Source organism: Pecten maximus, chromosome 11 (assembly GCF_902652985.1).
Source record: "Pecten maximus chromosome 11, xPecMax1.1, whole genome shotgun sequence".
Taxonomy (NCBI): domain Eukaryota; kingdom Metazoa; phylum Mollusca; class Bivalvia; order Pectinida; family Pectinidae; genus Pecten; species Pecten maximus.
This window is the reverse complement of record NC_047025.1, coordinates 4,679,668-4,702,193: the sequence shown is the minus strand read 5'-3', so window position 1 is coordinate 4,702,193 and position 22,526 is coordinate 4,679,668. Positions and strand designations below refer to the sequence as shown.

The 22,526-nt window shown below is 34.4% G+C and overlaps 1 protein-coding gene across 1 annotated transcript; it reads right to left on the bottom strand.

Annotated features, from left to right (window-relative positions):
• Nucleotides 1-230: 230 nt before the first annotated feature.
• On the bottom strand, nucleotides 231-22,486 carry LOC117338642 (glucose-6-phosphate isomerase-like). Its single transcript, XM_033900001.1, has 17 exons — nucleotides 22,282-22,486; nucleotides 19,183-19,273; nucleotides 17,140-17,277; nucleotides 16,621-16,755; nucleotides 15,769-15,912; nucleotides 14,700-14,771; nucleotides 13,463-13,507; nucleotides 13,072-13,125; nucleotides 11,848-11,908; nucleotides 11,603-11,682; nucleotides 10,870-10,953; nucleotides 8,274-8,436; nucleotides 7,652-7,728; nucleotides 6,948-7,076; nucleotides 6,587-6,662; nucleotides 4,848-4,914; nucleotides 231-3,356 (listed from the first exon to the last, which is right to left on the bottom strand). The coding sequence occupies exons 1-17, from the start codon at nucleotides 22,416-22,418 to the stop codon at nucleotides 3,233-3,235; spliced, it is 1,677 nt and encodes a 558-aa protein (XP_033755892.1). The 5' UTR covers nucleotides 22,419-22,486; the 3' UTR covers nucleotides 231-3,232.
• Nucleotides 22,487-22,526: the final 40 nt, after the last annotated feature.

The following is a 22,526-nucleotide window of genomic DNA, read 5'->3' as shown; positions in this document are numbered from 1 at the left end:
AAACAAATTCTATACAATGTGGATGGTGGAGAAAAGGCAGCTTATAACATAAGTTACAGTTGTTTGAATGAATTGCAGCATACTTCCATGTTTGTCCCTGTTTCACAAACCTGGAGTCCTCCCTTTGATGAATATTTTACTCGAATAGCCCTTGGGAGTCCTCCTTTTTAAACAGATTCCCTGAACCTGTCCAAATTGGCGTCCAGACCAATAAGAACATTAACTCACAATGTGCTTATAGTGCATTTTATTTCCAGATTAATAATTGATACACATAACTATGTAAGCCATTTGCTTTTGGGACTTTACGAAATATTTATATACATACATGTAATTAAAAATAAAGATTTTTAAGTTACAAGCTAAACCATTAGAACTGTACTACACATACCCTCTAATATTATCAGATCACAGAAACAACAAATAGCTGACCTCACAATTCAAGAGACATTAAGTACATTATCAATAATAACACCATAGCATCACACATTATTTGCACCACATTTTTCCAGAAAATTATTTGCACCATGTTTGCCACACAATTATTTGCACCATGTAAATTAGCCCTCTTGTCAAAACTTGTGTACAATATTTCAAGAATATTTGCAATTTTGAAATAAATTCCAAATGTTTGATTAAAACATATCTATTGTCTAAATAGTATTTAGTGGACTTTTGCAATAACAATGCATAACAAAAATGTTCAATAAGTCTCAACGACAAAGAAGTTTACGACCTTACTTACAGAAAAGTCCACTTTTCTCGTTAAGTGGCCAATCTAGGTTTTTAATAAAACGTTTATGATTTTAATACATGATTTTGGTAACAAAAACTTAAATAAACAAACAACCATCGTAACAAAATCTCGGTTGATTAACCTTTACCTAGATTAGATTTGCACATAATATCGCCACAAATGACAATATACATTTTAGCAATTGCATCTTATAATAACATCATATACCCACTAAAGATAATTTTTAGTTTAGAATATAAATATTTAAATACATACAATATGGAAAGACCTCAGTCTGTAACCATCAAAAGTTCTGTTTCAGAATGTATGGTAAGTTTTCCACTTAAACCTATCTCTTATAAACCTTATACATGTATATTACATGAAAAGACAGAAAATATGACTAAAGTCTAATAATAAACTTTGTTACCAAAATGAAATTCATCCAGAAAATTAACATTTTCAGCTACAGATTTACTACCAATAATACTAACTATGAATAAAGCAGTGTTAAAGTTAGTAATGATATAAAGGTTAGTACTACATCAGCCTATCTTAATATGTCCTACTGCCCATCATAACTATCAAGTGTGTCTGGTCTGACATATTCCTACAATAACCTTTCTTCAATGTTGTCTGCACATACTGGCCTTAGGTAAAACAGACTAAACTAAGCGAGATCTACTGTAAGCTTTTTTACCTTACTAAAGGACAACTGAACTAGTATTCATACTTACAACTTCATTTCATAGACATTGTACATGATAAAATTTTCACAGATTTACCTATAAAAGTTTGAAGGTAAAGGAAGTATTCTTTGCGGAAATTATGAAACTGCTGTTAATTTCCTCTACTGATTTGTTTTCAATATAACCATATTTTCCAATTTTATTCCACCCTCAAAAATAATGACAAATAAATCCAAATGAAAATAAAAATTATAAAACTGCTCATAATTTTCATCAATTTTTAAACTGCTCCTACTTTCATTAGATTTATTCTATCAAATTAATATGTTTATTTTGTTATTTTATTTTTTCCTCGAAAAATAGTGAAAAATAATCCCTTTACTACAAGAAATAGAACCTGTTGACAAAAGTAACATTTACTGTAAAATATGTATGAACTTAATTAAGGTGCCTTATCTGTGCAGAAAACTGTTCTATATCATATTTAAACCAAGACACACAGAATCCACATGTACATCTTGGAGTTAGTTTAACACTAGACAACAATAAGGGGCAACAAATAGCACGAAAATCTACGATTCATCAAACGATAGAAGTAAAGCCTTAAACATAGTGAACATATAAACAAAACAAAATTCTTTTCGTAACAAATTTAACATTTTTTTTCAGCCTGAAGCCCTGCCAAATTTGTCTTCTGAACTTTCAAACAGAAATAACCCCCACATCTTTGGAACATATCAAACTTGTTTAATTATAAGAATTGAGTAATTGTCAAAACTGAAAATCCACAATTCATAGCATTCATGACTTTTGTTTCCGGATTCTTAGTTAGAATTTATGGGTGAACACAAGGCTGAATGCATTACAGTTCACAATGGTGAGAAGTTTTCAACCTTTGAATTCGTAAGGAGAGCTTACATAGATTGGATTCACTTTTTGGAGATTTCACTTGTGTAATTTTACCAAATCTTTCATATTAATTTTATATTTATCGGTGAACTGTCACAGAAAGAAACTTTTAAACACCATACATGTTCAATTATTACTTCTGTTTGTGATTGCCGACAAAATCATTAAGAGGTGAATTTTTCAAGCTAAGTTCAAATTCAATTGCTATGTTTATGGTCATGGTCAGTGTAATACAAAAAAAAAAAAAAAAAATATTTCTGTACAAACATTCCCGTTTGAAATGCTCCCGAACATTTGTCTCCCACGTCAACACGATACATTTAAACCATTTCAATTTTAGGTAGAATCTTTGTCATTATCATTTGCAACAGTTATATCTGAATTTTTCTTTGATTTTGTATCTGTACTGAATTAAATAAATACATTTCATAGAACAGCTCACGTAAAAAATATTGCACCGCTATTTTATCAGAGAGTCAAGGTTGTTAATACAGTTATAAACCCTCACCACACACTTACTGCCCACATTCAAATAGTCGACATGCAGGTATGGTACACATGTACATATACAATACATTTAGCATTTGAAAGTCATGTAAAACACAGAAAATTATAATCAAATAGCAATTTCCTGTTATGAAACAAGAAGTTTTTGGGTTTCTTTTTTTTTTTTTAGAGATTCTGAATTCTTTGATACTAGCTACAGTACCTTGGACACTTGCAAAGAGTTCCACAAAACAAAAACCACCATTTTAATGCTAAATTAAAACTGCTTTCTTCGGTTTTAATTATTCAAACATTGACTAAACAGATCAACCTGGTCAATCAAAGGGAGACAATCAAGTGTTCATGTGACCTTGACCTTGGGTAGGCCCTGTGACCTTGACCCCTGCTGTGTTTAGGATGAGTGTTTCTTGATGTAGTTGATTAGACCATTTGTTGAGGAATCGTGGCTGGACACCGGATCCTTCCCTGCCAGTTCAGGCTGGATAACCTTCGCAAGTTGTTTACCCAGTTCAACTCTAAAACACAATTAAAACATAATTTCAGTAAAAATTTTAAAATTATATTATGCCTGTTCAAAATTTGAAGCCTAAGAAAAGTATATATTGATTGATTTATATATAGGTAATGATTATACACCTGCTAACATATATTGATTTATATATAGGTAATGATTATACACCTACTAACATATATTGATTTAATAATACTTAAAACTTCATTATTTGAATATGCTCTTATTAATAAATAATTATACTACAAATGTAATTTATGGACTGATTGGACAATTTTCATCAACTTATAAATTAATCAAAAATATTTGGAGTCTCCCACCTAAATAGGGGGGGGGGGGGGGGGCAACAATACTATACATCAACAAATTATTCAAGTAAAACAGTCTTTTTAACTGGAGGCTAAGTGCACATGTTTTCTTAAGCACCAACTGGAAGAAAATCCACCAATACTAATGTTCTTAACCCTTTAGAAGTCGTTTAATGAAAAAGATACGTCGTTGCTCAATTGAGCACCAAATTTAGCTAATTTCTGTAAGGCTCCCATCTTACTTGATGACAGCACCATCATGATGAGGAAACCAGTCATAATTCACACTTGTGTCAAGTACCAGGTATTGCAATAGACTGAATTACATAGCTGTTTGGTCCCTAGAGACCTCTACAGTAAGGCCATAGATAGGGATCAGAAATACGGAAATCCAGGAGAATTAAAACAATTACGGTAAACCTCTGATTAGTTCGAAACACGCAGATAGTTCGAACACACATTTTTTTTCCAGAAAAACAATATTTTTTAGCTAGTAATAGTTAAAACTCTTGTTTATAACTGACAGTATTTCGGATAGTTCGAACTTGTCAAATGAAGAACGTAAAGTAAGATTTTTTTCGGAAAACTCCACTGAAAGCTCACGACGACCCGGCCCCGACGACCGGCCCAGAAAAAATGCCAAGACTTAAATTTGATCAAAAGGCACGTTTAGGTTCTTAGATTGTATGCGTGTAAGTCTGCTTCTGTAGTACACATACTTAATCCATTGGTCATACATGTATGAGATGACATGACCCAGATTTAAATACACAAACTTACCCCCATTGGTCGTACGAGTTGATGTCCCAGATTGTAAATACACAAACTTACCCCCATTGGTCGTACGAGTTGATGTCCCAGATTGTAAATACACAAACTTACCCCCATTGGTCGTACGAGTTGATGTCCCAGATTGTAAATACACAAACTTAACCCCATTGGTCATACAAGTTAATGTCCCAGATTGTAAATACACAAACTTACCCCTATTGGTCGTACGAGTTGATGTCCCAGATTGTAAATACACAAACTTACCCCCATTGGTCATACAAGTTGATGTCCCAGATTGTAAATACACAAACTTACCCCCACTGGTCATACAAGTTAATGTCCCAGATTTAAATACACAAACTTACCCCCATTGGTCATACAAGTTGATGTCCCAGATTGTAAATACACAAACTTACCCCCATTGGTCGTACGAGTTGATGTCCCAGATTGTACCTTGTACAAATATTTTCTGCTCGTACATGGCTACAACAGACAGATGTCATCATTCGAGATGTAACAATATTATAGCTTTTGATTTTTTAATGAATATGCCCATTACCATAATATACTAACTAGAACTGTCACCAGGATGGCTGACTAATACCCCCGCAATCTGCACGAGTCAATGGTGAATTGGAACTGTTAATCAGAGGCTAACTAACATAACCCAGTAATATAGTGACCAGTTGCCATAGCAACAATAATTTTGAAAAAAAAAGAAAGTGGCATTCACATCTACATATGGTCCTCTATATTTGTGTGAAGTTTCATTGAAATCGGCCCTTCGGTTTAGGAGGAGTTGTCCGGACAAACTTAAAGTTATTGTTCTTATCAGAAAACCTGTTTATAGTGACCAGTTGCCATAGCAACCATAATTTTGAGAAAAATAAAAGTGGCATGCACATCTACACATGGTCCTCTATATTTGTGTGAAGTTTCATTGAAATCGGCCCTTCGGTTTAGGAGGAGTTGTCCGGACAAACTTAAAGTTATGGTTCTTATCAGAAAACCTGTTTATAGCGACCAGTTGCCATAGCAACCATAATTTTGAAAGAAAAGAAAGTGGCATGCACATCTACACATGGTCCTCTATATTTGTGTGAAGTTTCATTGAAATTGGCCATTCAGTTTAGGAGGAGTTGTCCGGACAAACTTAAAGTTATGGTTCTTATCGGAAAACCTGTTTTAGTGACCAGTTGCCAAAGCAACCATAATTTTGAAAGAAAAGAAAGTGGCATGCACATCTACACATGGTCCTCTTTATTTGTGTGAAGTTTCATTGAAATTGGCCATTCAGTTTAGGAGTGGCATGCACATCTACACATGATCATTAATATTTGTGTGAAGTTTCATCGGAATTGGCCCATCGGTTTAGGAGGAGTTGTCCGGACAAAATGCGTCTACAGACAGACGGACGGACGGACAGACAACCTGATTCCAGTATATCCCCCCCTAACTTCGTTGCGGGGGTATAATAACAATTGAATGTCCCCAGAAATTCATTAAAATTCACTTTAATGCAATTGTCATCATGAATCCTAGAGTGACTGGGAATTAATTCCTGCAAAATTTCACAAAAAATACCCGAAATCACAATTAGTTTCCCTACTTGCTCCAGTGAATCATGTGATTACAATATTCTGACTCCCTTACCTTGTAAAAAATTATTAATTCCAATACATCAAATCACAACACAGCTTGAACAATTGATTATATAATAAGCTACTATCTAACTCTATCGTAATTTATTCCGAGAAAATATCTACCCAACGCGAAGACCGCAGATTTATTAAAAATTACATTCACTGAAAGAAGTTATTAAAATGTACACTGTATTTATCTGCAAATAAGCCCAACAAATAAGCTCCCCTTCTTTCTTTTCACAGAATCATCAATTTTAAAACAGTAAGCTAAAAATGATTCACAAATACAAAGTACCAGCAAGCCCTCCCCAAACTTTAGTACTAAACTTTTACACTAGAGGAGGGAGATTATACGGTAATTCAAACAAAGTAACACATAATCAGACACATTTTCTCCACCCACAGGCCATGCACAATATTTTTTATATATCTGGAGTCCTCTCGTAGGATATATAAAAGCCCTATAACCCTATATTCCCAGGCGGTACTGTATATATATGTTGTGTGCGTACCTATGAGGACTCCTAAGGTGAACGGAGTGAGTTTCTGGAACAGGATCGAGTTACTGGGTCTATTGCCTTCGAATACCTGTAATGAAAGGATACAAGTCTGATTCTATAGACACATAAATTAGTCAGACACAACCATTAATTAAGTAATTTAAATCATTGTAATGATAATTCTACATTATGAATATCTTATCTTATGTTTTCATACTTTTTTCCATGTCTTTTCTCTCATCACGACAATTTATAAATACATTTTGTATACATGACACACGTACAGAATCTTACACTTTAGCTTTGCCATTAGGACGTGGGTTCATGACAAGAAGAATTACCAGAGCTCGGATAATTCTACAGGATAATGTACCTTATGAGGAAGTATATGTTCCAAATCTTTCTGACTCATGCCGGACTTCTCGAGCTCTGCACGTGCTTCAGCTGACGTCTTTCCCATCATCAGGGCCTCTGTTTGAGCGAGGAAGTTAGCCATCAAAATCTAAAACAGATAGAGTACCGGGTCGCCTGTATTAGAGAATGAAGTCAAGCAGAAAAATCTGCAACTGATACACAGTATTGGGGCCTGTCTTCAGGAAGTTAGCCAGCAGAATCTCCGAAAATACTATCCTACAGGTATAAGGGCCACTGTTTGAAGGAGGAAGTCCGTAAATATGCAAAATATACAGTATCAGGGCCTCTGTTCGAGTGAAGCAGTTACCAAGCAAAAGGCAAAATATACAGTATCATGGCCTCTCAGCAAGAAATAAAAATTTGAAAATCAATAAAATCAACAAAATATATGCAATATCAAGGCCTAAATTTGCTTGGGCAAGGAAGTTAGTAACAAAATTTTACAACATTGACAGTACCTGGGGCTCTGTTTGAGAGAGAATTAATTAGCCAGCAAAATCTACAGCATGTACAGTTTCAGGGCCACATGACATCTTCATCCAGGAAATTTTTTTGAGTTTACAAAAAGTTTGATGACGAAGATTTGGTTTGGTTTAGTATTGTTTAACATCCTATCAACATCTATGACAAAGAAACTACCATTTCATTGTATTATTATTTTACCTCATGATGGAGGCCGTCCTGTATAGGATTGTGTGTCTCCACAGGCATCAGAAAGTCACATGGGATCAGTCGGGTACCTGGAAAAGACATCAAGTCAATTCAGCAATACATGTCCCCTACCAGCCCTTGTAAAATCAAAGGGCGATAACTCTACCAAAAGGGGTTTGAACTGTATCATGTTTAACAAAGGCGTCTATGTACACAAGCACCTAATTCAACTAATCCAAAAGTGAACATATCTATATGACCTTAATCCTACAAACTGGGAGGAAATCTATAATCCTCTCCAACCCCAACTCCCATCTATGAATGTAATTAAACTAATTACACTAAAATAGTTTATGTTTATTTTGTTAAATGTCCTATTAACAGCAATGGTCATTCAAGGACCTTCTAGAACTTGGAGGTCGAGGAAAGCCGGAGTACCCGCAGAAAACCACTGGCCTACAGTTAGCACCAGGCAACTGCCAAAAGTGGATTTTGAACTCTCGAACCAGAGGTGTCCGAGGGCTAGTTATAAAGTGTCGGTACAATTTAACCACTCAGCCACCGCAGCCCAAATTAACAATGATGAGGTGAAGGATGCGAGATGAAACTTGAGGAAATTTGATGTAATGCTCACCTTGGTGTATGAGTTGGTAGAATGCGTGTTGACCGTTGGTGCCAGGTTCCCCCCAGATGACCGGTCCAGTCTTGTAGTCGACCTTTTGACCACTCCGTGTGATGTATTTACCGTTGCTCTCCATATCACCTTGTTGGAAGTAGGCAGCAAATCTGTGTAGATACTGAAGGACCGTTTAGTGTAAATCATGTGATTGCAGTTTCAGACCTCTTAAGCTGGTGTAAAATTTAGGTACCATATTTATCCTCAAATAAGCCCCCTCTCCCAGTTTAAAAGTTAAGTACCATATTTATCCTCAAATAAGCCCCCTCCCCTAGTTTAAAAGTTAAGTACCAAATTTATCCTCAAATAAGCCCCCTCCCCTAGTGTAAAAGTTTAGGACTATGTTTTTCACCAAGTAAGCCCCCTTCAAAGTGTGAAAGTTTAGAACTGTATTTATCCTCAAATAAACCCCCTCCCCTAGTGTAAAAGATGAATACCATTTTTGAAGGATGCTTGTTTGTTAACAACTTTTAGCTTTAGCTTACTATTTTTCAAAATTGATGATTCTGCAAAAAGGAAGGGGCTGAACTTACTGCAAGACAATAGATTATCATTTGTCAGAATTTTCCATTGACCTTTCAACTTCAATCAACAGGGGTAGGATATATCACCCTAACATAGGCTTGTTGTCAGATAAATATAGTATTTAACTACAATCCTTTTTCAACATTTTATGATTATAGTTATTGACTCAACTATTTTTACTAGGCATTTATTACAAATGAAATAAAATAGCTTAATGTTGAATTCGTTGTTTACAGTGCTGTTGGTAATCATACTGGTTAACAAGAGATCCCAGAGGGATCTTGGCGCCCACCATTGAATGATCTTTATAGGTTCCATGTCAGATTGATCTTTTCTCTACTTTTCCCTTCCTCTAAGTCTTACTAATCTGTGTAAATTCAGAAACAGCCCTCTAGTACTTTTCAAACAAGGGAAACCTATATATAAAATTTAAGATTTAGCGATAATGGCTGTCTGTCGGCCATGTTGTTTTTGGATTGGTCCCAAAATGCAACACCAGGGACCAAGGGGAACCTACATATGAAATTTGAGAAAGATCCCTTCAGTACCTTCTGTAAAATAGCGATAACAAACTTCAATTGTCAAAATACAAGATGGCTGCCTGTCGGCCATGTTGTTTTCCGATTGGTCCCAAAATGCAATATGCATAACTAGGCACCAAGGGGATGCTACATATGAAATGTGAGAAAGATCTCGTCAGTGCATTCTGAGAAATAGCGATAATAAACTTCAATTGTCAAAATCCAAGATGGCTGCCTGTCGGCCATGTTGTTTTTTTGATTGGTCTCAAAATGCAATATGCATAACTTGGAACCAAGGGGAACCTACATATGAAATTTGAGAAAGATCCCTTCAGTACTTTCTGAGAAATAGCAATAACAAACTTCAATTGTCAAAATCCAAGATGGCTGCCTGTCGGCCATGTTGATTTGCGATTGGTCTCAAAATGCGATATGCATAACTAGGCACCAAGGGGAACCTACATATGAAATTTGAGAAAGATCCCTTCAGTACTTTCTGAGAAATAGCGATAACAAACTTCAATTGTCAAAATCCAAGATGGCTGCCTGTCGGCCATGTTGTTTTCCGATAGGTCTCAAAATGCGATATGCATAACTAGGTACCAAGGGGAACCTACATATGAAATTTGAGAAAGATCCCTTCAGCACTTTCTGAGAAATAGCGATAACAAGAATTGTTTACGGACGGACGGATGGAGGGACGGACGGAGGGACGGAGGGACGGACCACGGACCACGGACGCAGGGCGATTTGAATAGCCCACCATCTGATGATGGTGGGCTAAAAATGCTGAAGACTCATCAAAATTGAAATAATCTATCACGTATTTAAGGCTATTACTGCCCTCCAAAAGTTTAACCTCCCAATTTTATTTTTTCTGAAAAGGCGGATAAATAATTCATTACATCCAGACGAAATTCTTTCCCCTTTATATTTTGTATGAATGTTTTGGCCTTATATAGAGGATATCTAACAGTGTCTTCAGTAATACCAAATATATTTCACGAGTGGGGCTAATATTTTGATATTTTTCACGAGTGCGTTTATCAATGAAAACCCTACCCCGTATGCTAACTAGGACTACAGCGATAATTTGTAAACAAAAAAAGTAGTTTCCCCTGTCCAGGTGCTGACATATATGTTGGGCTTTCTGATTGGTCAATGATTTTGGTATTTTCTAATCATTGATTTGATTGGTCAAATCAGCAAAAGTGATATTTTTCACTAGTGAAATATGATATTTGTCACTAGTGAAAAATATCACTTTTATAGAATGAATAATTTTTGATATTTCACTGGTAAAAATGTAATAAAATTGATTATTATTAGTACGTTTTTTTTTTTTTTTTTTTTGATTGTTCTCATTTGATGGTGTAAATTTCTATACAGTAACTGTGGTTGCTATTTTATGCATTTTTTGAGAGGCAATGTACATGTAAGAACTGTCAGGGGTGTAGGATCTTTATAAAAAAAGAGTACAAACTCACACGTTCTGTGATATATCATACCTGATCGTACGGCAGAAGAGTTTGTGTCTCAGCTTTGTAGAAGTTGTTATACCATATTCCTAAGAGTGCCAGGAGAATGGGGATCTACAATTGAATTTTTAGTTCAGTTTACATTTAAATATAACATCTTTGATTTCGAATGCTATATATTCAAGTCAGAATTTCCCAAGTATTACTTCAACACTACTACAATTAACACTACTATTCAAAAGTGACAAATATTTTGCATCAAAATGCACAAAATTATAGAAATGTAACAAGAAGAATTGTCAAATGAAACATTTCTCTAAACTTATGTAAAGTTGAGTAGTGAATATTATTAAATAATACAAGCATTAAATCAAAATAACTTTCACTTTTAATATACCTGACATATTTAACAAGAATAAATCAATGTTTGTATATTTATTATCTTCATGTTCTTAACAGGAATTTCCGTCGTTTTCCAAGATGAGGGACATTGAGAATTGTCTATCTTTTTTTTTCTATAAAAAAAACTGGAAAATGTCTCTACCTGTATAATTTGCGAACCCCAAACTTTAAACTTTATTTCAGTACAAAAAAACTGTGCTACTTACACGAGTTTTTATGGTACATGATATTTTTATTTTTACAATTTTACAGTTTTTCCTATCAAGCTGATCCGACTGGAATTTTCCCTTCTTTAAATTAATCACTCTAGATTCCTAATTTCTATGACTGAATTAATTATTCTAGATTCCATATAACTTACATTTTGTTCCATAGGAGCTGTACAGAAATGGTTGTCCATGAAGTGTCCACCAGCCAACATTTCTTCAAAATTGTCCATACCTGTCCAACAAACAATCTGATCGTCCAGGTGAACCGTATATCATGTAAGTGATTATTGGAATTACACGAGGGGTCTTACTTATTTAGGAAACCTGAGTATTCCAGGAGATAGACATTTTTTTTCCCATTAACTGGACATATAAAATATCACAATCTTACACTCACCGACATGGAGGGCGATGGACATGCCTATAGCTGACCATAGTGAGTATCGTCCTCCTACCCACTACAATAAAAATAAATTATACATGTTTATCAAGTCACTCTCATCTAATAGAACTGTACATTTTATGTCATAGACTAGTAAACAAGAAAATCCTTAAAAAAGAAAAAGAAATGAACAAAAAATATATTCAAAAGCCGATTCGTTATGATATTATTCAAGACTAGAGTAAACCTCACCCTTACTTTTTTGTAAACAAAAGATATTGAAATAGATCAAATATACTTGTAATTGACGACCAAATATGTTAACTTTGTAATTGATGATCAAATATGTTTTGTAGTTGACTTTCAAATATTTTGCAATTGATGATCAAATATGTTTGTAATAGACGATCAAATATGTTTGTAATTGACGACCAAATATGATTGTAATTGACGATCAAATATGATTGTATTTGACGATCAAATATGTTTTTTATTTGTCAAAAATATTAACATGTTTCACCATATTTCATCCAAGAAGTAATTAAAACAAGTCCGATATGTATTTTGTATATACTTACATCACAAAACAAGTCTGATATATATTTATATATTATGTTTAAATAGAACAAATAACAGTGATGCTTGATATATAGTTACCATATTTATTTACATATATAAACATACTCATTCATAAAAATACTACAATTGTACATGGACACTAAAGTTCAAGATTATATTACACATACAACAAACATATAAAATATAAATTTGGCACATGGGGCAAGACTCAGCTATAGATGTCTGTAGAACTGGCTGTAACTCTTGTTACATTGCTCCAGCTCTACCATGAGACACTGCTGTAACTCTTGTTACAGGTCTATGTATCTGTCATACATAAGGCTGGCTGTAACTCTTTGGTTACATTGCTCCAGCATTACTTATTATAAAATGGCTGGCTGTAACTCTTTGGTTACATTGCTCCAGCCTTTGGACCTATATATAAATATGTAGGTTAAAAACAGAACTGTTAGAACATTTTTGGGGTAATTTTCATGAGAGATTGGTTTTTAACCAACCCTTATATTTATACATGAAAATACTGCCCAGTGCCTAAAAAAAAAAAAAAAAAAAACAAGTCTGATATATATTATGTATATACTTACATCCCAAAACAAGTCTGATATATATCATGTTTACTTACATCCCAAAACAAGTCTGATATATATCAGGTTTACTTACATCCCAAAAGCCAAACATGTTCTTTTCATCAATTCCAAATTCCTTGACCTTCGTCTGGAAAAGACAATGGTATACTGTCAATAAAAAACTTTAATTCACCACAACAGAAACATACATGTACTTTATAACAGTGTAAATTGGACTCTTTTGATAATCTATCAAAAACAAATACCAGAATCATGTTTCACTTATCCTCACACACATTGGAATTTTATTATAAATATCAATTTACCAATGTACATTTTCAAAAAAAAATGGTTTCAATGATAAAGAAAATGGAGATAGGCTTTCTCTGACAGGTACCATATCATTAAGTTAAGTTATACTTTTTTATATACTTACCATGTATATCAAGATGAATATGTTTGACCACAAAAAAAAATCTACTTACTGCATTAGTTGACAGAGCCACAAAATGTTTTGCAACATGTGAAGGCTGCAAAAAACAAAACAAAAATTAAATTGAATTTCAATAATTGGATATTAATTAATTATCGATCAGAAATGGTATAAATGAGATAAAGGAGTACAACAGGGTGGAGCAATATTTGCCGGTCAATTGTGTTATATATATTATAATTTTTTACACTGAAATAGGATTTTGCATTACCTTATGAGAGGTTATTTGGCATGTATTAAAGAACTCTCATTTTCACAACAAAGTCAATATTTAATTTTCTAACAATTACATGAAATCATACAAGCGATCAGGAGTTAACCTCCAGCTCATTAAAAACATCTTGATATCATGATTATAAAGCCTACCAAGTTTCAAAGAAATCGGTCGAAAATTGTAGATGATCTCTGGATAAGATTGAAGTAATAGAAATAAAGGGCAATAACTCTTGCAACAACAGCGAACTCAAAATGCCTTCCTGGGAAACACAGCTTTATCTTAAAATGAAAAAGCCTAAAAGGTTTCCAAGAAATTGACTAGAAAATGTAGGAAGGACATCTCCCAACAAAAAGTCAAACAATGAAATAAACGAAGACCAATAACTTTTGCAAAAATAGTCATTTCTCCTTAATCAGGTATTATATATACAAATGATAGATGTAAATAAAGTTCAAACAATTAGGACTTCGAGCTGTTTAGTCTGAAATCAGTGTCACATGCATGTATAACACCAGTGATAAAATCATGTATCAGTTCAAACATACCTCTACTATAATAAAAATGTTTTCTTTTTTGATTTTTTATCCTTCACCAAGACAAAATATACGTTTCATAGATTATATACCATAACCAGAGATGTATAACACAGTAACACAACTGACGAAGGAAGACAACTTTATGACTCGTGCCCTGACCAGACTATCTACGGCACCCAATCGCCTTGCCAGAAATACCCACAGCTTATACTACTACGCCACATCGGCGTTCTTAAAAGAGAACGTTTCAATGGCGCAGTGATAGTAAGCCCGATATTCTGACATGATGATTGTGGAAGTCGTCTATAAGATGATATGAATACATGGATCGCAATGTATTTACATACATGGATGCGATATTGTACATATATTACAAATATTCATCGAATACAACTTCAACAGGAAATTCATAATAACCAGAGATGTAGATATATATATATATCACATATGTGATGTGTATGTCTGCTATATCTTACATCTTTGGCAGCCTCCAGGAACCACTTCTTAGCTGATGTAGCATTTGTGATCGTTTCTTGTGTCGTAAATGTCTGAAATATTATAAAAATTTACATTGTATATGGCATTTAATCTCTGAAGTGAAATTGATCTGATCATCATTTAACAGTGAAGAATATATAATGAGAAGATAGATTTACAATAAAAGGCTTAATGGGCCTGTGTTGCTCACCTTCTTTTGAGCTGCATTGGCAAACATAAGATTTTCAGTCTAATAGGATAAGGGAAATTTGTTTTTAAAAAATTCTGATAGCCCATAACTTGGTCTCATGGAACATATATAGTTAAATGGCTTTGGCAGTTGCTAAAAAATTATTTAAATATGTATATTCTAATCAAATTGTTTGTCTTTTATCTTTAAGCAATAAACGGTCAAATAATGGCACCTTAGTTATGCGTTTGCTTACTTTTGAGGTACATTGTATATGACAAAGAGGATAATATTTCCTTACCTTTGAGACATGACAAGAGAGTAGTTTTCCTTACCTTTGAGGCCATGATGAAGAGCATGAGGGTATTTTTTCCTTACTTTTGAGGTGATGTTTTGTTTGTTTGTTTGTTTGTTTTTGTTTAACGTCCTATTAACAGCCAGGGTCATTTCAGGACGTGCCAGGTTTTTGAGGTGGAGGAAAGTCGGAGTACCCGGAGAAAAACCACCGGCCTACGGTCAGTACCAGGCAACTGCCCCACGTAGGTTTCGAACTCGCAACCCAGAGGTGGAGGGCTAGTGTTAAAGTGTCGGGACACCCTAACCACTCGGCCACCGCAGCCTCTTGAGGTGATGATGAAGAGGGTAGTTTTTTTACTTACTTTTGAGGCGACGGTGAAGAGGTTATATCTTTTTACTCAACTTTGAGACGATGATGAAGAGGTCAGCATTTTACTCAGATGATGAAGAGGTTAGCTTACTTAGTTTACTCGCCATTGATGAAAAGCATAATTTTTTACTTACCTATGAGACAATGATAGAGAGGTCAGCTTTTTACTCACCTTTAAGGCAATGATGAAGGGCATTATTTTTTTACTCACCTTTGAAGCGATGATAAAGAGAGTAGTTTCTGGATTAAGTTTCTTTAGTGTTTTGGCCATGTGTGTACCATCAATGTTCGACACAAAATGGACATCCGGGCCATTCTGGTATGGCTTCAGTGCCTCAGTCGCCATTAATGGTCCCTAGTAAAACGTACAACATACATCAGAGGTTGTATGCCTGGACATATATATATATCCTAAACAAGCTACTTGTAAACTTTGACAAAGAGATGAGTGTTGGCTTATAGTAGGACAATGAAAATTATTTACCATTTTTACTGAACTGCAATAGACATGTGGGCTTATAACTTGATAGTGATAAACGTAATATTAACTTGTCTATGAACTAAAAAAAGAGTAGTGTAAAAGTGGATATTTTCGCGCATTAAAATGTTTCCTTAGTCAGCTTCTAAACTGTTCACAGTATTGATATTTTCGCGATGTTAGTCATGCTGAAAATATATTTTAGCGCTGTGATGTCATTTGGCATGTACATGATGTAAATCTGAGCGACATGACGCTTGAATGACGACATGGTTTACCATCAGGAACTTACATCTTGAATTTGTTGTATTTAGTTTATTTGATGGAAATATTTATATGTCAGTATTTTCCCATGTTAATTATATATATTATTTGCTTGAGGATATTTTTACAGACAAATTAAATTAAGAGTTATCACAAAATAAAGGAAAATTTTCATGCCGTATACATTTCCACTTTTACAGTACAAAAAGTATTGAGAAAATGATTAAACACTTGTAACATAATTATTCCAGGGAAATATCACCAAATTTTGTTACAGTGGTGATCTATCTGTAGAAGAACTTTTTACAGTAGAAGACGTACCAAGTCGGATCCACCGATGCCAATGTTGACGACATCAGTGATGGCCGCCCCAGTGTAACCCTTCCACTCGCCTTTACGAACTGCGTCCGAGAACTCACGCATGTGTGTCAAAACACCATTGACATCAGGCATCACCTTAACACAAACATTTAACAGATCTTTAAATTAACTGTATTTCTCAACAACTTTAACGTGTTTTTAAGGCAATGCACAGCAAAGTAATGAAATAACAGATGTAAAATCAATGACAAAAAAAATTACTTGTGGGGTAGGACTGCAAAATTAGGATACACTTGGTTCTCGTTTATCAAGACAACCTGCATATATGGCCTCAGATTGGACATGAAAAGGTCTTCCTTCATAACATTTGGACCAAACAGGATAGCCTTTATTATAGGTTGAACACTTTTTCATAACTGTCATAGCTTTATTTTACATTAACTTTTTACTTCATTTTTTTTTTAATTGAGAGAAATTTCATATTTTTGTGAATTTCTGTTATATAGATACGAGACATACATCTTTTCCATCCACCATGACAGGTTCGTTGGACCTGTTCCTGAGTGCAATGTGTAAGACAGCTCGGCTCTCAGTGAAGTTGATTTTCTCCCCACCAAACATGGCTTTCCGCATTTCTGTCACTTTCCGGTCCCGAGCCTCAGAAATAAAATTTATGACAGATTAGTCAAACAAAATGAAACTCACAGAACAGATGTATCTACCCCAAACCCAAACTAAAACAACAAGAGTAACAGTGGAATCGAGGAATGCTCCCCAAAAACAATTCTAATGAAAATTTTATATGAGGTCGTATTAATGGCAAATATCTGCATCAATATATTGTAATAAAGAGCTTGGAAGAAGAATTAAAGAATAATGATTTAACATGTTAACATGTTACATGTGTATCCATACACAAACATTTTAACAAAGGGGAACAACTGTGTAACAAGGGGATGCCATCCCTGACTTGAGTATACCGAAAACATTATTTTATTAAGACCATGCAATGTTTGAACCAAATTTAATACCCTACTATAAGCAAAGTAATGGTCTGGACACAAAATTTAAACAAAGGGCCATAACTCTACAAGTAAGAGGTCGTGGGTCTTGAATCTAGTACATCTAGTACACTACACATTAACTTAGTTGTGGGCAAAGTTATGCTCCCTACATGAAATTTTAACAAAGGGCAATAACTCTGTAAATAAGGGGTTGTGGGTCTTAATCTAGTCCACTACACACTGTCTTAGTGTACCTGACATACACACCAAGTCTCCTGATCTGTACATAACTGTGAGTAAAGGTATGCTCCTGACATGAAAGAGCGGACAAACAGTGAAAATAAAATATCTTCCCCCCCAATCCTTTTTTTGAGTTTGAGAAGCATTAAAACAGTAACTGTGGGCGATAGACTACATGTCAATACTAAATCATTTATGAAAGCAAAATAAATTTCTGATGTAAGAAGCCCCTGACAATCAGGATCGGCCGGACCTTTTAAAACAAGATATTTATGAATTAATTCATCATTTAAACTAAAATGTCAAAACATATATGCAACTGCAAAATGAAACATTAGCTCCCCAAGCGGGAGCATGATACCCCTGTCACTGGAAAAGCTTATATACAATATTGAAACAAAAGCCAATAACCTGCAATGATATGTTAAACATAATTGCTTCTAGTTGTATTGTGCAAAATCTTAGAGAAATTGAATAAAAAATAGAAAACTTCTTGCATTTTCTACACAATGCCCATATTTGGCAAATAAAAGGGGCATAACTCTGCTAAAAATAATTGCAAAATTCAGTAACACTAACTCGATTGAGCTATTGTGCCATAGAATATTTGTAGCAAGTTTCATAAAAATGTGTAGATAAATAAAGACTAGAGAGCGCTAACAAGGAAAAGTTAATGGACGGATGGACGGAAGGAATTATGTATGTACACTCGTACAGGGCAGGGTATACCATAATACGACTCGTCGTTGACGGGCGTATAAGAAGTGATTATGGCTTCTTTATTGAAACAAGAATTTGATGGAGGAGGATGTGTCGCCTGCGTAGAAAGTTGGGTGATTACAAGAGTTATTGCATGAAAACATATTTTCTATTTATAGTATCACAAATTTTCTATTTTTAGTAACAGTGACCTAGACTTTGTGATAAGGAAGATCTCCATGAACTTTGAGTTTGATCGGCCCAAGGGAACTTGAGTTATCGCATGGACACCTCTGTGCGGACGCTGCCGACGAAGGTGCCGACATAGTGATACCTATATGTTGCCTGCTTTTGCAGGCAACACAAAAAGGCGGGATTGAATATAATTTAAATGATATTTCCCCCCTTTTTTTAACTTCATCTTAAATTCTTGGAAAAAGTGTATTAACTTATAATATGTTTATATAGAACCACTCATCTTTCGAAGTGACACTTTTTTGTCTCATAATGAAAGTTTATGCTACGTAGGTGGTTTAATTTGCATAACAAAAGGACCAAGAAGATAATGCATTGCTAACTTGCTCACTGTATCTGGAGTGGAACCATAAATCAAACTCACCAGATCGAACAGCATTTGCATCACTTCCTCATTGATGAGGTTCTTGGAGTAGTCCAATAAAAGGTCTCCATCCTTAGTATTAAGTGTGGTGCTGTATAAATATAAGAATGATTTTAATTCAATAAAAACATCAATGTATTGTAAGTTCAGTGTTTCAAAAAAGTTCTGTTACATAGGCAATTGCCTAAAAATTTAGAGTTTTGCTTCTGTTTTCCTCTTAAACCAACTCTAATTGATTACAGCAATCTTATTTAAATATTCTCACTACATAACAGGAATATCTAACAACATCCCATAAGGGGTCACGTCAGGGTGACCTTTAATTGTTATCTCAATATTTCAGGGTGAATTGTCAATTTTTCTATGTCATCGATCTCACCCATTCGTCACATCATGCATCTGAAGCTAACCATTTCGGTACAGCATGCATGTATAATGTATATAGCTAAATGCTTCGTTGGACAAAATGATTTGAAACAGATTGACAGATTATGCAAGCTGTGCACTCCAGTCATGCTATTTCACAGATACGAAATTCACTTCCCTGATTCTGTAAGAAGTAATTTGATTGGTTAATCCAAAAGGTCATCCTGAAGTGACCCCTTATGCGATGTTGTTAGATGTTGATGTAAGGTAGTGAGAAAGACCATCTAAATTTTAATTATAGATTGACTCTATAGCTTCCTATATAGAGCTACCCTGTTAGTTTATCTACCTTAAATTTATTATTGCAATTTTCAAGAAAATACTGTTTAAGACACCATTCATCACCTGTGTATTGAGGTCTCTGGTACAAATAATATTAAAAAGAATCCGTCTATTTTGGCCTTCTTGGGTGATAAGTGTTTTTTAAACATGTTTGTCATACAAAATTACATACCAGAGTTATCCTCTTTCAAGCCTCGCTCCTTCCCTAGTGTAAAAGTTTAATTGGCAAGTTTTCAGGTGAGGGCTTATTAAGCCTTATTTGTAAACCACTTTTAGCTTACTATAGAAGAAAATGAAGGAGGGATCTTACATTGTTTGTGGACAGGAACTTATTCATGGACTGGGGCTTATTTGTGGACTGGAGCTTATTTGCAAATAAATATTGCATATACATTGTATATATGTATACATCTTCCTAAATATCCAATCCAATATTAATAGGATGATAATATACTACTTCAGCATTTACAATATTTAATGGGGTCCTAGACTACACTAATTTGAAACTAGGGTGTCCTTTTCCATTTCTGTACTGCAACACTGACTCTGAGGTAGTTGTTACGATAAAATTTTCACACATATTTTTCAAAGTTGACTATCTTTAAACTTCAAGCTACTTTTTTGTTGTTTACTTGAAATCAAAAGATTTAGAATCCCTATGTACATGCAACACTATACATACGAATTTAGAGAAATACATTCATGTTTACTACTGCATGACCCATACAAGCCCATTGTTGTTTTCAGACTCATGAAGGAAAGAGTATTACATTTCAAACCCGACACCCACTTTTACCTAAATCAGATATATCTTCACAATACAAACAGAAATAGGATGAAACCATTCAGCCATGTGTTAAAATTGACAACTCAATTTGGGTTAAAACATGTATATATATTAAACGTATTGCTTATGGAGAAATTTACAGACCTGTGTATGAGTTTCCAATTTCAAATAAGATCTAACTATGATGAGTTACACAGTATACTTCAAGTTTCTTCCACTGGTTTGTTTTTTTTGTCTCATTAGGGAAGAAAATTGGTAAGTGAAGAAAGAAATATTCAGGAAAGAACTGTTTTGGGAATTTCGCTTAGATTTTATGAATTAATGTCAATTAGGAAAGGGGCCAATAACCTGTCCCAGGAAGCCCCCGAAAAATTTACTGCTATTGAAAGATATCTGGTAATCATGCAACTGAGGCTTAGGTTAAATTGATTTAACTAGGTATTCTAACACTTGCAGTCAATAAAGTGGTAAATTTTGTTATGGTCTGTAACTTGACCCACCTACATTCCACATATATGCCTATAACACTAGCTCAAAAGCTCAAATGAGACCACCAAGATGAATTAAGGCTTCATATGAAATTATGTACGTGTATACAGGGTTATCAAAAGGGGTTTCCCAAATTGGTAATCTTATTTTCAAATTTATCAATAAGATCAGGACAGAGGGCCGAAATCCAAAGGAAATGGTTTGATCGAAAACCTTATTTGTAATTTTATAAATAAGACCAGGAGACAGGTCCGAAATCCATTAGTCCAGTGTTTAATAATCCTTACTGGAAACATAAAAAAAATCTAATAATTTATCAACACCTCCGGACATTATATTGATAGTAGGATTAATGGTCTGTGATTTCCCCCTACTGTTTTGTATCTAGACAAACAGATTTAAGCTAGCTCAGGAGCTGTCTTCTTTTGAGTTTTGAAATACATTTGTAGTCTACATTTAATTGATAATTTTCACACTTTTCATTTTTTTTAAAACAAAACATCAAGTATATAAGTCCCACTCAGGTTTAGTGTATGTGTGACAAGTTTACATGTTTAACAACTTATCAAACATTTCCTAAAATTGTACACATGACGTACCAGGATGTAGTCACTTTACTTAAGTGGCTACAAATTAGTGTTTAATGTCACGCATCACTGAAGCACATCTGATGGTAGTTTATCATGTACATAGGTTTTTCCTGCTCTTTTAACTACATTTTTATATATATATGTATATTCTCCATCAGATTATGACTCCAAATAAAATCAAAATACTTTAACCAAATATATTGATCTGCCACAAAACTAAATTAATGTCTACTCAGTACCATTCATTGTTTAGCCTAACTAGTTGATTATTTATCTGTTTACTTTGTTAATTATTCAAATCAGCTAGTAGAAAAAAAAACTATGCTATAGTAACGGCTAGGAGAGGGAAAATGCAACAACCAGACCAGGACTCGAACCAAGGGCTTTATCAGTTTTACCGTCGTCTGCTAGCTTTGACCTACTGTCAATATCACAGAATCTCAAGAATGTTTGTTTCTTACGAGAGCCATTATTCATTTTGACAATCAGTATCAATTTGCCTCATCAACTTCTGCTGCACCTTACCTGAATTTTTCAAAGCGGTTCGGGTTGTCTTTGAACATTTGAAGCATATTAATTGTTGATCCATTGCTGTCAAAGTAGTTTTGCAACTTTTTCCATGATGCTTCTGAAGTCAATTGAGCTCGTTGAATATCCGCCATTCTATCGGTGCAATGTGAAACCAAAGTGACCTTCACGTCCTCATTTTGGATCCTTCGTCGTTTATCCTTAGAATGTGTGCTGGTAAACGAAAACTCAAAAGACAACCC

What these genes read in the sequence shown, in the direction of transcription:
- LOC117338642 (XM_033900001.1), bottom strand. Translation starts at nt 22,418, where the DNA reads ATGGCGGATATTCAACGAGCTCAATTGACTTCAGAAGCATCATGGAAA. An exon ending in ACATGTTTGGCTTTTGGGAT is followed by an intron (nt 11,909 to 13,071) that starts GTAAGTAAACCT and finishes TTTTTATTGTAG; the next exon opens with TGGGTAGGAGGACGATACTC. An exon ending in AACTCGTACGACCAATGGGG is followed by an intron (nt 3,357 to 4,847) that starts GTAAGTTTGTGT and finishes ATTGTGTTTTAG; the next exon opens with AGTTGAACTGGGTAAACAAC.